This window comes from Stegostoma tigrinum, chromosome 4 (assembly GCF_030684315.1).
Source record: "Stegostoma tigrinum isolate sSteTig4 chromosome 4, sSteTig4.hap1, whole genome shotgun sequence".
NCBI classification, from domain to species: Eukaryota; Metazoa; Chordata; class Chondrichthyes; order Orectolobiformes; family Stegostomatidae; genus Stegostoma; species Stegostoma tigrinum.
Window position 1 is genome coordinate 79,133,836 of NC_081357.1, and position 14,324 is coordinate 79,148,159.

The 14,324-nt window shown below is 40.9% G+C and overlaps 1 protein-coding gene and 1 non-coding gene across 2 annotated transcripts in view; one reads left to right on the top strand and one right to left on the bottom strand.

Moving 5' to 3' along the window:
* The window catches only part of c4h8orf74 (chromosome 4 C8orf74 homolog), a 26,367-nt gene extending 12,870 nt beyond the window's left edge, over positions 1-13,497 (bottom strand). Inside the window, exons 1-2 of the mRNA XM_048530407.1 lie at positions 13,450-13,497; positions 6,030-6,222 (exon numbers count right to left, since the gene is read on the bottom strand). Of these exons, the coding sequence (XP_048386364.1) occupies positions 6,030-6,222; positions 13,450-13,497 (241 nt within the window). The remainder of the gene's footprint in view (positions 1-6,029; positions 6,223-13,449) is intronic.
* Positions 13,498-13,775: 278 nt separating this feature from the next.
* Positions 13,776-13,858, top strand: trnal-cag (transfer RNA leucine (anticodon CAG)). The gene has a single exon. It is a non-coding gene; the product is annotated as a tRNA-Leu (tRNA).
* Positions 13,859-14,324: the final 466 nt, after the last annotated feature.

Consider the following 14,324-nt stretch of genomic DNA (forward strand, 5'->3'; position numbering starts at 1 on the left):
TCTTTGAGAGGTGGAATTTCTTGGATCTCAAGATTTGAAGTTGTTTGATATGAATACAGCACACACCTATTACTCAGGTGAGAACAACTATATAGGGAGTGAAACTAAGAGTAATGCCATGAGTCCAGCAGCCGCTCTGTTTTCAATGCTAGGTTCCTCAATTAGACACTGAATGCATGACAATGAGGTCATCCCACAAGCAACCCCAACTAGATTTACTTTTCAGGTTTCGTATACGACAGGCCCCTCACTTGCCACTGGGTAAATTCTAGAAGACGTGGGCAATAAAGTGGGCATTAATTGCCTCAATTGGAGGAGGGGTGGAAGAGAGTTCATGGCCCTTCTGGCAATAGAGCAGAGGTAGGAAAACCGCAGATTCCCCATTTGCCACCCTCCCACCCACTGTCAAGTTCTCTTCGAGGGAAGAGTTGGAAACCGAAAGGAGATCACATTTTTTTCTTCTGAAGTTCTCTGCCAAAGGCACAGAGACACCACAGCAAGGAATGGAGTAAAGCCCCCTGATCCAACTCAATCAGAACAGGGACTGAATCACATTCTGTTGACACAAATCTGGTCCATATTAGCCATCCAGCCAAATGAGCAATTGGAGTTGCTGTGGCAAGATACATTTTTGCATCTGTGTTGCTACCTGGAACTTTGGATTGTGAATGAGATATTTTCCGATTTATTTCCATAACATGATTCACAAGGAATCTGTCCCATTCTTACCGCCTGCCATTAGTATATGTAGAAAGGACTTACAAGCTGATACTGATTGTCGGCTATATTATGAATGTACCTTCCTTGGCCACCAAGCACAACTGGAATCTGAAGTTTCTGTTTCAGATGCAGGGTGCTACTGCTATGCCACAAGACCTTCACCTTACCAAAATCTGAAGGGATGGCTGCATTTGGGAGAAAAAGTAAGCGAGGGAAAAAGCCAATATGAGCAATAATGGAGGTAAATGTAGAAATAATCATAGGTAATCAAGGACAATGATTTCCATCAGCTCCACTAATTGCATCATTTCTAGGATTTCTATTTGCAAGCACTGGACACAATATTTCAACCGACACATTCAAATTAAAATAATATGCAAAGTGCATCATCTTATGTATTTTCTTCACCATTAATACCTTGTAACCTCTCTTGGTATGTTCTACCTGATCTTGACATTTTCCTAAAGCGGGGTGTCAGAAACTGAACAAAATTACATTGTGATCCAGTTAGGAGCTATTAACATACGAACAACAAAACAGGGGCAAAAGTAGGTCATTCAGCCCCTCAAACATGTACTGCTATTCATTAAGACCATGGGTCATCAGCTTGTGCTTCAAATTCTGCATTTCCACCTATTCCAATAATCCTGGTACCCTTGCCGAACAAGAAGTTATCAATTTCTGCTTTAAACATATTCAATGATGCAGCTTCTCAAGCAAGAGTTACAAAGTTATGCAATCCTTCAAAAAAAAATTCTCTTCATACCCCTCCTAAAAGGGCAATCTCTAATCTTAAAATAGTACCCCTAATACTGGACTGACCGACAAGAACAAACATTTTTTGCAAATCCACCCTGTCAAGACAATTTAGGATCTTATATACTTCAATCAAGTCAGCCCTCACTCTTCTAAATACCAGTGAAGAAAAGGCCAGTCTGTCCAACCTATCATTACATTTAATGATAAATTCCTTTTAACCAATAGAACTACATCACACAGACAAAAACAAACTTTAACATATATAGATGTAGTAAATATGGCAACAATGATTCAGTTAAAACTATGGTGTAAAACTATATACGTTACGTTTTTGAGCTTGGTTACTGCTATAACCAAGAATTATCCCATATGACACAATAATGGTAAAAATATCTACCACTTCAGGGACTACCCATAAATATGCACAGTTCACTGGAGATTTTGGCTCATCTCCAGCTATTCTTAGGGGCAAAATTTTGATTTATCTCTCTTGGCTATGAATGCCTGAATCCATTGTTGGAGTCATTTTTCCAATCCTTCCAAGCTAATTTTTTTTCATAAAACTCTGTGGTGGGACAGTGTAGATCTTCCACTAGGTTCAGACCAGGAAATCTTGAGGCTTCTGCCCAACATAAAATTAAAACTGAGCTTAAAACCTCACCCATTTTCCGTGCAGTAAGTAATGAAGTTAATCTTAAATAAAAGAAAGAACTGTGGATGCTGTAAATCAGAAACAAAAACAGAACTAAGCTCAGCAGGTCTGACAGCATCTGTGAAGAGAAATCAGAGTTAATGTTTCTGAGTTCTGGGGAAAGGACATTGGACCCAAAACGTTTCGCGTCACAGACGCTACCAGACCTGCTGAGCTTTTCCAGCAACTTCTGTTCTTGTTTCCGAAGTTAATCTTAACTCTGCTTACAGTGTAGATTTATTTAACTATTATTTACTTAAGCTACCTCTTAGTAGATTTTAAACTACATGATTCGCAAACTGCAACAACGTTTCTCAGCAACTACCCAAATATGTTGAAAGCAGAGAACTTCCCTAAACTCCAAATAAATTCATGATGATGTAACCTGCTCTAAACTGTTCACAAACAGATCTTGAAGTTAATTGCCCTTCATTTAACATATCTTCTATGACCTAAGGTAAATGCATTTTACAACCTTTCGGGGTTGATCAAATGCTTTTGAATTAAGATTAGATTAGATTCCCTACAGTGTGGAAACAGGCCATTCAGCCCAACAAGTCCACACTGCCCCTTGAAGCGTCCCACCCTGACCCATCCCCCTATAACCCACACACCCCTGAACACTACGGGCAATTTAGCATGGCCAATCCACCTAGCATGCACGTCTTTGGACTGTGGGAGGAAACCGGAGCACCCGGAGGAAACCCTTGCAGACATGGGGAGAATATGCAAACTCCACACAGTCAGTTGCCCAAGGCTGAAATTGAACCCGGGTCCCTGACATTGCATGACGCCCCCGGTCCAACAGAACAAGTGCAGCATTCATGCATGAAGTGGACAATATTTCTCTCAAAAAATGAAGACGTTTCCAAAGTAATTAATCCAGCCTTTCAATGTGAAGGTTATAAGATGAATTATCGGGCTGCTTCAATTGAGCTGCTAATCATATAAGGGAAAATTTTGCCAATTAAACCAAAAACAAATATAAAAATCAAATATTAATTTCTGAAATCTATAACCAGTACAAGCATTTTGTTGCCAGTCTTTCCTTAATTTTAAGAGCTGTATCTTAAAAAAAATTAAGTGTTCTTATCTCCAAACTTTCAGTTATAATTTTAAAAATCGAAGCGATTATTATGCAAAATAATGATACAAAAACAAGGGTTTAAAGAAAGGAGGAAATGTTCTTAGATATTATATAAAATATATGTGCATACACAATTGTGGGTACATCCATGGTATATTAATTTGTTAGAACTTGCCATTTGTGGAAAAATTGTTTAAAGAAACTTGGAATTATACTTTACATATATGCATATAATTTAAATCCTGCATTTATGTATTGTGTTATAACCAGTCCCCAGACAAGGTTCCTAATGTACTATGGTTCCAGGTGAGATACTCTAAATTATGAAGCTCAAGATAAGGAGGGATGAACTCCACCATTCACCACCCATGAACAACACCGCTCCCCCCAACCCCATTTTTTATTCATTTGTTCTGTGGCTATTCACAATAAGGTTAAACAAAAAGGATCCCCTCCAACACTTCCTTTAAGTTGCACAATCCACATACATCAGTTGTTCTGATGATACATGGCTTCTGCTCTGGAAGGCCCATTCAGCAGCAAGAAAAATTACAGAAAAGGTTGAGCTCTTCCCTGTTGATACCCTTCTCCCAAACCAAATGAATCTATATTTTCCAATGAATCAATTTTACCAGGATTAATTGAGTTAAAAGATTAAGTTTAGTTGTCACTTTATGTGGGAAGAAATAATAATGTAACATACTTACATACTGATTAGAAATGAGAAGTGAGTCCAACAAAAATAAAAGCTGGAAGTTACACAGATCTGACCCTGGGTCATGACTGATAAATTGAGCAGTTGATTTTGAGATTCTTTGTTTTGCCGGTTAACTGAAACTCTTCAATCTTGTTTCCTTTTGAACTGGCTTGCTGACTAGTTTCTAGTATTCAGAAACAAGAATTCCTATCTGCAACTCATGACGTTTAGTGGATTATTCTCCAACTGTGACTTTCACAGCACATTATTGCATAAACCCAGGCTAGCAAGTGGGAGAACCTAGCAAACTAGCATACACAAATCAGGGTTGCAACTGGCTTTTAATCCCATCCTTCTGTATTCTTAAAAGAGGAAAAATACAAAACATGTCTCTCGCCTAGACTTTGCTCCTATCATGTTCACAGTGTAAAATGCCATCAGAAGATATTTCAATTTGTAGTGTATTTCTCACTTTGAAGCTTTCCCAAAACCTTCAGTGACGACAGTCCTGCTCTCCAACCATTGGTGATTAGCTTTAATTTGAGCCAATCTGTTGCAATTCAAATTACATTCCTAATTAATTCATAGAATCCATTTCCCAGCAGTGTGGAAGCAGGCTATTTGAGCTATCAATTCCACAATGACCCTTTGAAGAGCATCCCACTCAGACCCACCCCCTACCCTATCCCTGTATTTACCATTGCTAATCCGCCTAGCCTACACATCTCTGGACACTATGGGCAATTTAGCACGTCCAATCCACCTAACCTGCACATCTTTGGACTGCGGGAGGAAACCAGAGCAGATGAAGGGCGAATGTGTGGACTCCACACAGACAGTTGCCTGAGGATGGAATTAAACCTGAATCCTTCATGCTGTGAGGCAGCAGTGCTAACCACATTTGGCAGAAAATGCACAAAACAGCAGTACAGCAACAAAACCTTTAGGAAAAGCTGTACATCTATCATGGGACAAGGAGCAAAAAGACGCTATAATGTAAAAACATGTAAGTAAGAAACATAAAGCATTAAGAAACCAGAGACTGGATGCATGTTTAAATTAATTTTGGAAACTGTTAAGAAACAATATAGAAACATAGAAACTTTGGCCATTTGCCCTTTGAGCCTACTCCGCCATTCAATATGATTATGGCTGATATTCTATCTCAATGCGATTTTCCTCCTTTCTTTCTAATCCATTGATGCCATTAATAGCTGAAAAAATGTATCAATTATTTTCTTGAATATACGCAGTGGCCTGGTCACAGCCTTCTGTGCTGGCAAATTCCACAGGTTTGACCACCTTCTTAGTGAAGAAATGATTCTTCAACTCTGTCTAAATGGCTTACTCTATACACTGAGACTGTGACCCCTAGTTCTAGATTCCACAACATGGGGAAGCATCCACCCTGCATCTGGTCTATATAGCCTTTTAGAATTATATATGTTTCAATCAGATCCTTTCTCATTCTTCTAAACTCTAGTGAATACAAATCCAATCGAACAAATCTTTTCATACGACAATTCTGCCATTCCCAAGTTAATCATACTTCAGGTGTAGTGTTACCAATGCCACTTACAGTAAGACTTCTCTACCTCAATTTAAATCCTCTCGCAATGAAGGTCAACATACCATTTACATTCCTAGTTACTTGTTGCGACTGCCTGTTTACTTTCATTGACTGGTGTACAAGGACACCAAGGTACCTTAGTACATGCACATTTCCCGACATATTTAAATAATACTCTGCCTTTCCGCTTTTCACACTGAACTGTACAACTTCATATAATTGTAATTAAATTTATGAACCCGGTGTCTTTTATTATCATTGAGACTATCTTGTTTGTACTTGCTTAGCTAGGAATAATGCTTTCAGGTTTCCAACAGGACAAGAGTTATGATTAACTCCATGGCCCGGATTAAGTACTAGAACAGGGTCAAGTACTGGAATATTTAAACAGAAACAATAGTCTTATGTCTCCAAATCATTAATCAGGACAACCCCTTAAACAGCAATATCTCTGAGCTAAATGTATTACAAAAAATAATGACACTAGCTTGCATTTCAGTGTTACCTTCAGTTTCATAACGTAGCTCCTCTGCAAAATGTACTGCCAGTGCCACACTGGGCCATGGAAATCCTTTCCCAGCAGCAAATATAATAGCATTGTATAAATAGTCAAGAAGAATGCCCGGTTTTAAATCTTTCTCTTCATCAAAAGCTTCCCATTTTAGCAATTTAATTAAATGACAATGGCCAGCTTCTTTCTAAGAGAAATAAAATAAAAATAAAAGTTTCTTTATTGATAAAACTCTTCAAGCAATGTTTAAAGTAAATTGAGATTATATAACACAATATGGAACGTTCTAGTAAGGCTACTTTACTCAAGATATTGCATAGCCCAGTTCAGCAAAATCAATCCCATGATATACAAACTACGACAAGGTACAGAGCGTCCCCATTCTGTCATGCAGAATGTGCACTATACCAATTTATTGCATCATCTGTCCACAGTTAATGTACAAAATATCAAAATGCATTTTCTCTTCTCACAGATCTCAATTCCAAAAAATCCCCACCCCTACAAGTTAGGAATTCTGACTTGATTAGGTCATCTCAACCACAGACTCACAGTACTTTCAAGTTCTATGTAACTCAGTACTTCAATCAAATCACTGAACCATTGCGGGAATGTGGATTTTTAAAAATATTAGCTGCTATATATTTTGGAAAGCACCAGGTTTTCTTGTTCACAGGATATGGCGTTGCTCACCCTAACTACCATTGAGGTGTCTAAATGTCTGCTGGGATTAGGGCCACCTACAATGTTGTTAGGAAGGCAGTTTCAAATGTTGACCCAGTGACAGGGGAAGCGACACAGTTCCAACTCAGAATGCTTAGATTATGGTGCGCTGATGATGCCTCTGTGCAAGATGTTGTCTATTGATCTATGATGTGTTGTTGCAATGTATTTTGTAAATGGCACACTGCTGCAAATTTGCTTTGGCATTGGAGGAAGTGACTGTTGAAAGTGGCAGAGGAGATGCCAGTTTAGTGGGCTGCTTTGTCTTGGTCGGTGTTGAGTTTCTTGAATGTATTTGGAGCTATATTCAGCCAGGCAACGAGTCCATCACACTCCTGACTTGTGCTCTGTCAATAATGGACAGGCTTTGGGGAGTCAGATGGTGAGTTACATGATACAGAATTTCTAGGCTGAAACTTACAATATTCTGGTTAAGTGTAATTTTCTTCATATTTCATGGATTTTTCTTAGTGAGGCATACGTAGCGAGTTCGCTCAATCTATCGTCCCAAACTCAGCTTATTAACAACTCACCCTGCCATGGTTGTCCAATTTTAGTCTGAAGAACTCACCACTGATGGGATTTGCCAGAATAGACTGTTAACCCTGGCACCAGCTCCATATTTAAAAGGCCATAATCCAACCAGACAATTATTTGAAGTTCATGAAATTTGCCACAGATACAGTTGAAAGGTGACAGTCAAGGTGAAATTGGCACTCTATTTTGAGGACAGAAGCATGGAGGTCCTGGTGGACAGGATTGTACAGACTTCTTCATGACTGGTAGTGGAGACAACAACACCAAATTTATCCAGCCTTGACTGAAGTTATCAACCAGTTTTAGCTGTCTGGAGGAAAGTCCAGCAGTATAGGAAGAAGGTCAGTGACCTTCACTGTTCTACCAAGATTAAGTGCCACCATGTTCTCTCTACTACCTCATTCTCAGTCCATCACTGCGACTGCACACACCTCCCACCAAGGCTACACCAGTCTCACTATTGCATGCAACATCTTTACTTACTCAGTCTCAAATACCCAACTCTCCCCACACTACCAACCCTACATGGCATCTCCACCTTTGACTCATTCACTCGAGACACCTTACCACCTTTCCTCCAGCTGTGCTACCTGTTTGCATCGGTCAATACATCCTTTTCTCTCAGTCTACGAGAAAATGGCCCATATGTGGGCAGAAAGAGCTAAGACAAAATTTCCCCATAACTCACACAAACAGAAATTGCTGGAGAACAGTTCTGAAGAAGAGTCATTAGATTTGAAACTGTTTTCTCTCCACAGATGCTGCCAGACTTATAGAACATAGAACGTTACAGCACAGTACAGGCCCTTCGGCCCTCGATGTTGTGCTGACCTGTCATACCGATCTCAAGCCCATCTAATCTACACTATTCCATGTACGTCCATATACTTATCCAATGACGACTTAAATGTACTTAAAGTTGGTGAATCTACTACCGTTGCAGGCAAAGCGTTCCATTCCCTTACTACTCTCTGAGTAAAGAAACTACCTCTGACATCTGTCCTATATCTTTCACCCCTCAATTTAAAGCTATGCCCCCTCGTGCTCGCCGTCACCATCCTAGGAAAAAGGCTCTCCCTATCCACCCTATCCAACCCTCTGATTATTTTATATGTTTCAATTAAGTCACCTCTCAACCTTCTTCTCTCTAATGAAAACAGCCTCAAGTCCCTCAGCCTTTCCTCGTAAGACCTTCCCTCCATACCAGGCAACATCCTAGTAAATCCGCTCTGCACCCTTTCCAAAGCTGCTGGGTTTCCTTCAGCAATTTGTGTTTCTGTATGTCCCAGATTTCCAGCATCCACAGTTCCTTGTTTCCTTTTGTGTAACTGCCTGGCTCAACTCATAATGATTATGATCTCCACTTCTGAAAGCTTCTGTTTCAGAGGTTCATTCAGCACCAAAAACCATACAGAGATTAATGGTAATGCAGTGCCTAATATTGCAACACCACCCCCTCATAAAGAGATGGATCTGACTTTTACTGATCCAAATCTATGTGCTCAGGAGCTGTCCTTGACTTGTTAGTCATTTATTATCGCTTCTGACATTCCACTCTCTGGTCCATATCTGATCCAAGATGGAAATGGAGGAGGGCTCCTGTAGCAGAGCTCTTCTGCACCAACTGCTTTGCTTTTTCTTTTCCATCTCCCTGTCTTTTCTGTTTTATCATTTGCTTACATACCTCTGAGCTTGGACGGCATCAGCACCAGCAAGAGCCCAGTGGCAGACCTCAAGCAGACCCATGGGGCAGACGTCAAGTGGTATCAAACCCAGCCCAGTGTGAGGATCTTGGGTTGGCCTACCACAGACCTCAAGCAGGCCCAGCATGGAAGACAGTAAACCTCTACTTACTTTTCCAGAGCAAGGACAGAGCCTAGAATCAGCGGCTGCTCCATCAGTGACGTTGGCAATATAGGTCTAATGGCAAAAGATGACGCCTGAGGATCAGCAACTTTGCTGTTCGTTGGGTCCAGCGCTGGCAGCTGTGATGCAATTGTAAAGGAGTATCAGCCCTGCGGCAAAGATGGCCCCTGAGGATCGGCAACTTTGATATCAGTTGGGTCCAGTATAGACAGGGGTCAAGTGTTGGCAGAAGGATGGTGGCACAGACATTATCGACCATAATAATCTAGCTCAGAAAGTTTCGGCTCTCTTGAAGCTTCTTTTAGCCTTATTGTTAAATTATTCAAAATGGTGCCATTTCATGGCAACAAAGGAAAGCTTTCCACTGTATTTCTCTATATTCTCACTGTAAATTACACATGACAATAAAATCAAAATCAAGTTCTGCACTCAGCAAAAGCCTTAGCTTATCCCTCTGCATCCCTACCTCTACAAATTTTGAGCATGACATAACGTTGAACTCTTCCTCCATTGCCTTTGCCGCCATGCACACTTTTTATGGATAGGAATCCTCTCAAGGACCCACAGAACCCTTCACTTGCCTCCAACATTCTTCATCTAGACATCATCTCACCCGTTAACCTTTTACCTGCATTTGACCTGTTTATTGAGAATTACTAATGTGACATTAGTCCCCTTAATTTCTCTGTTTCCCCCCCCCCTCCCATTTGAACCTATCTCCCTCTGAAATGACAGCACCCTTTCTTCCTCACTATCAAGGCTTCAGACACACCTACTCGGCAAAGCAGTAATTTATCTGCATTTCAATAGATCTAGTCTACTGTATTTATTGCTCACAATGTGATCTCCTCTACACAAGGGAGACAAAATGCAGACTAGGTAACATCTTTGCAGAACACCTACATTCTGTCCGCCAAAATGAACCTGTGCTTCCTTTTGCCTGTCACTTCAACACATCATCAGTGTTCCCTGGCCCACATTTCTTTCTCAGGCTCACTGTAGTGCTCCAACAAGCCTCAGCACAAACTAAAAAAACTGCTTCTCATTTCCATCATTTCCCACTTAAAGTCCTCATGTCTCAATATCAAGCTCAATAACTTAACAGCCTGAACACCTTCTTCCATGTATTTTACTTACCCCATACCCCTAACCCTGTCATCACATGGGCTTGCTTTCATCACAGTCAACCCATTTTTACTTACGAACATTCCCTATTTTCAGATTTTCTTTCCATCCAGGTCATCACTGCCCATTCCATCCACTGTCTGCCCAGCTGCCATTTTGTCATTTTTCTCTTTAGGATCAATTTCCAACTATTGTTTATTCATTTTGCACACCCCCGCCCAAACCGGTTTTCAGCATACATACCATCATTCCCTAGATACAATCAGTTCTGAATAAGGTTCGGCAGACTCAAAACATTGGCTTTACTTTTCCTCCACAGATGCTGCCAGACCCACTGGGTTTCTTCAGCTATTTCTATTTTTGTTGTCTTTGACTTACTGCTCCATGAGCCCCTGACAGAAACGCATCTCTCTTAATGTGACTGCGCATCACTCCACTCTGACTACAAGATGTGCCCATTAGACTGAAGCTTATGCAGACCTTTTTGTTGTAGTCTGTTGCTAGCACATGGTGCAGGTATAAAACTGAGGAATCATACTGTTGTGCAGCAATATGTTCATCTCATTGGGTAATTCACAAAAAGCACAAAGGATGAATATATTACTTGTCTGCGGAGAACAAGTCTCTGGGTCAGAAAGTATTCACTGTTGACAAGTCTAAATGAGCCACATTATAAGGACTTTGCTCTTCCAGTGTAATTCGGGTCTGAAAATTATGGCCTTTTGCCCATTTGCAAGTTTGTGCAATACACAGTAAACAATGATTTGATCAGAATTGCCATTGTCCCATAAGGTAGTTTTGATGCCCTCTTTTTCTGCATCATGCTTGCAAGGTGAGCAAATGCTAGGGCCTATTCACATGATTGCTAAAGCCAATCTTACAATGATTGGAGTTTTACAAATCCAAATATGTATCAAGACTATTAAAGATGGCAGTGGACAAACTATGAGCCGATGTCTAAACTAACATCAAGGAAAGGGAGCATGTTTGATTTCTCTATCTCAAAAGTGAATGAGTGTAAGATGGAGTGTATTAAGGTATGTAGGAAAATCCATACGTGTCTACATCAGATATATGCAATGGCGCAGACAATTCAGACTCATTCCATCGAAAATACATTTCTTTTGGAACAAAATATTGATCAGCTAGAACAATTAGCTCATATAATTATCGTTGAAATTTGAGATATTTGTTTATGTCCTCCACAATAACAGTCAACACTGTAGCCCTCCAAGGATGCGTTCTTAGCTCCCCACTTACTCCCTGTACACTTACGACTGTGTTGTCAAATTCCAAATGAATGCCATCTACAGGTTTGCTGACGACATCACCGTAGTGGGATGGATATCTAACAACAATGAGTTAAAATACAGAAGGGAAGTAGAGGGCTTGGTGATGTGGTGCAATGAAAACAATCAGTCAGCAACACTAAAGAACTGATCATCAACTTCAGAAAGAAAGGTGGAGGACACACCCCCATCTACATCAATGGAACTAAGGTTGAGAGAACAAAGAGCATCAAGTTCCTTGGAGTGACGATAACTGACAACCTCTCCTAGACTTTACATGTAATTGTGACAGTCAAGAAGGCATAACAATGCCTCTTCTTCCTCAGGCAGCTCAGGAAATTTGTCATGTCCATAATGTCCCTCACCAACTTCTACAGGTGCACCATTGAAAGCATACTGGCCATGTGCATAACGACCCAGCATGGCAACTGTTCTGCCCAGGACCATAAGAAACTACAGAAGGTGGTATGCACAGTCCAGGCCATCACAGAAGCCAACCTTCCATCCATGGATCAAAAATAAAGTTGCTGGAAAAGGTCAGTAGATCTGGCAGCGTCTGTGAAGGAAAGAACAGAGTTAATGTTTTGGGTCCAGTGGCCCTTCCTCAGACCCGAAACGTTAACTCTGTTTTTTCCTTCACAGATGCTGCCAGGCCTGCTGAACTTTTCCCGCAACTTTGTTTTTGTTCCTGATTTAAAGCATCTGCAGTTCTTTCAGTTTTTATTCTATCCATGGATTCTATTTAAAAAGTTAGCTGCCGCAGAAAGACGGCCAACGTCATCAAAGACCCATTGCACCCTGGTAACGACCTTCTACAACTTCTTCCGTCAGGCAGAAGAGACAGAAGCCTGAACCAACGCACAGGCAGGTTCATCAATAGCTTCTTTCCAGCCATTATCAGAGGTCATAGAATCCTTATCGTGTGGAAAAAGGCCATTTGGCCCAACAAGTCTACATCAACCTTCAGAGCATCCCTCCCAGACCCATCCCCTTATAACCCACCTGACTGACACATCCTTGAACACTACAGGCAATTTAGCATGGCCGATCCACCTATCCTGCACATCTTTAGACTGTGGGAGGAAACTGGAGCACCTGGAGGAAACCCATGCAGACACAGGGAGAATATGCAAATTCCACATAGACCGTTGCTTGAGGGTGGAATCGAACCCAGGTCCCTGGCCCTGTCAGGCAGCAGTGCTAACCTCTGAGATTACCTGTCTGTTGAATGGACTCTAGCCTCAAATAGAGTAATCTGCATTTTAACCTGCATGCCTCTAAGTTTTTTTGATCTGTGCATCTTTTGCTTGTGTTCTATCTGTATCAGTCGTAAACAAAGCTTTTCACTGTATTTTGGTATATTCCAATAAATCAACCAGAATGTAAGAGACAAACATTCAGCAAAAATTTTCCTTTCAGCAAAATTAAAAATCTAGAGTTAATTAAAAATTGGCCATAGTGCAATATGTTTAATTAATTAAAATATCTGCTGTGAGTTTTCACTCTAAATTTGATAATGCTCGTTTAATCATGATGAAAATAGCTATTACGATGCTATTAACTTGGTATTGCGATTTTTAAACATTCTCTTATCTAAACATGAAAGTAAGTGGAACATTGGTTTAAAGAACAAGTTGCAGTATTCAAACGGTAAGGTTGTGAAAATAGGCAGGTATATTTGCGCCTGAGATTTCCGTGAACAGGCAACAAGCAACGTGGAAAGGATCGGCAGCTAATTTGCCGTGGTTCATCTCACGTGATGAGTTGTGAGTTCTCGGTCATGTTGAGTTTGGGGATATGAGGGGCGGTGGCACTGAAGGCTACCCTCCAGCGGTCCCATCTGTTTTCCTGTAACCCGATCTGACGGCTCTTACCTGCAGCCGCGCCACTTGCTGCACATCACTGACTCTCAGCGAGCTCATGGTTACTAGGTGGCACTGTTGTCAACAGTATGTCCGGAAGACAGTCAGGCAACTCTCGCGAGAGCTCTTTTCGGGTCTAAAGCAAAGGCGTTTGGAAAAGCTCAGCAGGTCTAGCAGCATTTGTGAAGATCACCAGTCCTGAAATGTTAACTGTGATTTTTCTTCATTGTTGCTGCCCAGACCTGCTGAACCTTTCCACCAGCTGCAGCTCTTGTTTTTAACAGCATTCGCAGTTCTTTCGGCTCTTATATGGACTGATTGGCAAACATAGGTCGCTAGTCAGGATGGCCGAGCGGTCTAAGGCGCTGCGTTCAGGTCGCAGTCTCCTGTGGAGGCGTGGGTTCGAATCCCACTCCTGACATTGCGTGTTTTTGGTTGAAGTTGACTTCTCTTGACAAATTAAATCACAGTAATTGAAATATGCTGTTTTGCAATTTTCGGGGCCAAACTGTTTCCCGACAGCGAACAACGGAATTATGCGATAATTCTTTTCTCAAAGCAGGAGCAGGAGCTATCCCGGAATAACAATGGGGACATTAGCTGCGCATTTCAGGTTATCCTGAATTTAGAGAAATTGACAAGGTACAAGCAAAATATATGCACCGCTTTCTTCGGTAGTTAATGAAGCAGTAGAAATATGAACTAGCAGAAAGAGGACAGCGACAACATATAAACTGAAGATCTTTATACATTATTTTTGACAACGCACATTAGCTGTGATTGTTTCCATATTGCTTTTGCGGTGTACCTGAGACTATAGGGATTAGACAATTATTTATTTAAACTGTTTTACTGCACATTGAAAATGCAAAAGATGCGATTAGCGT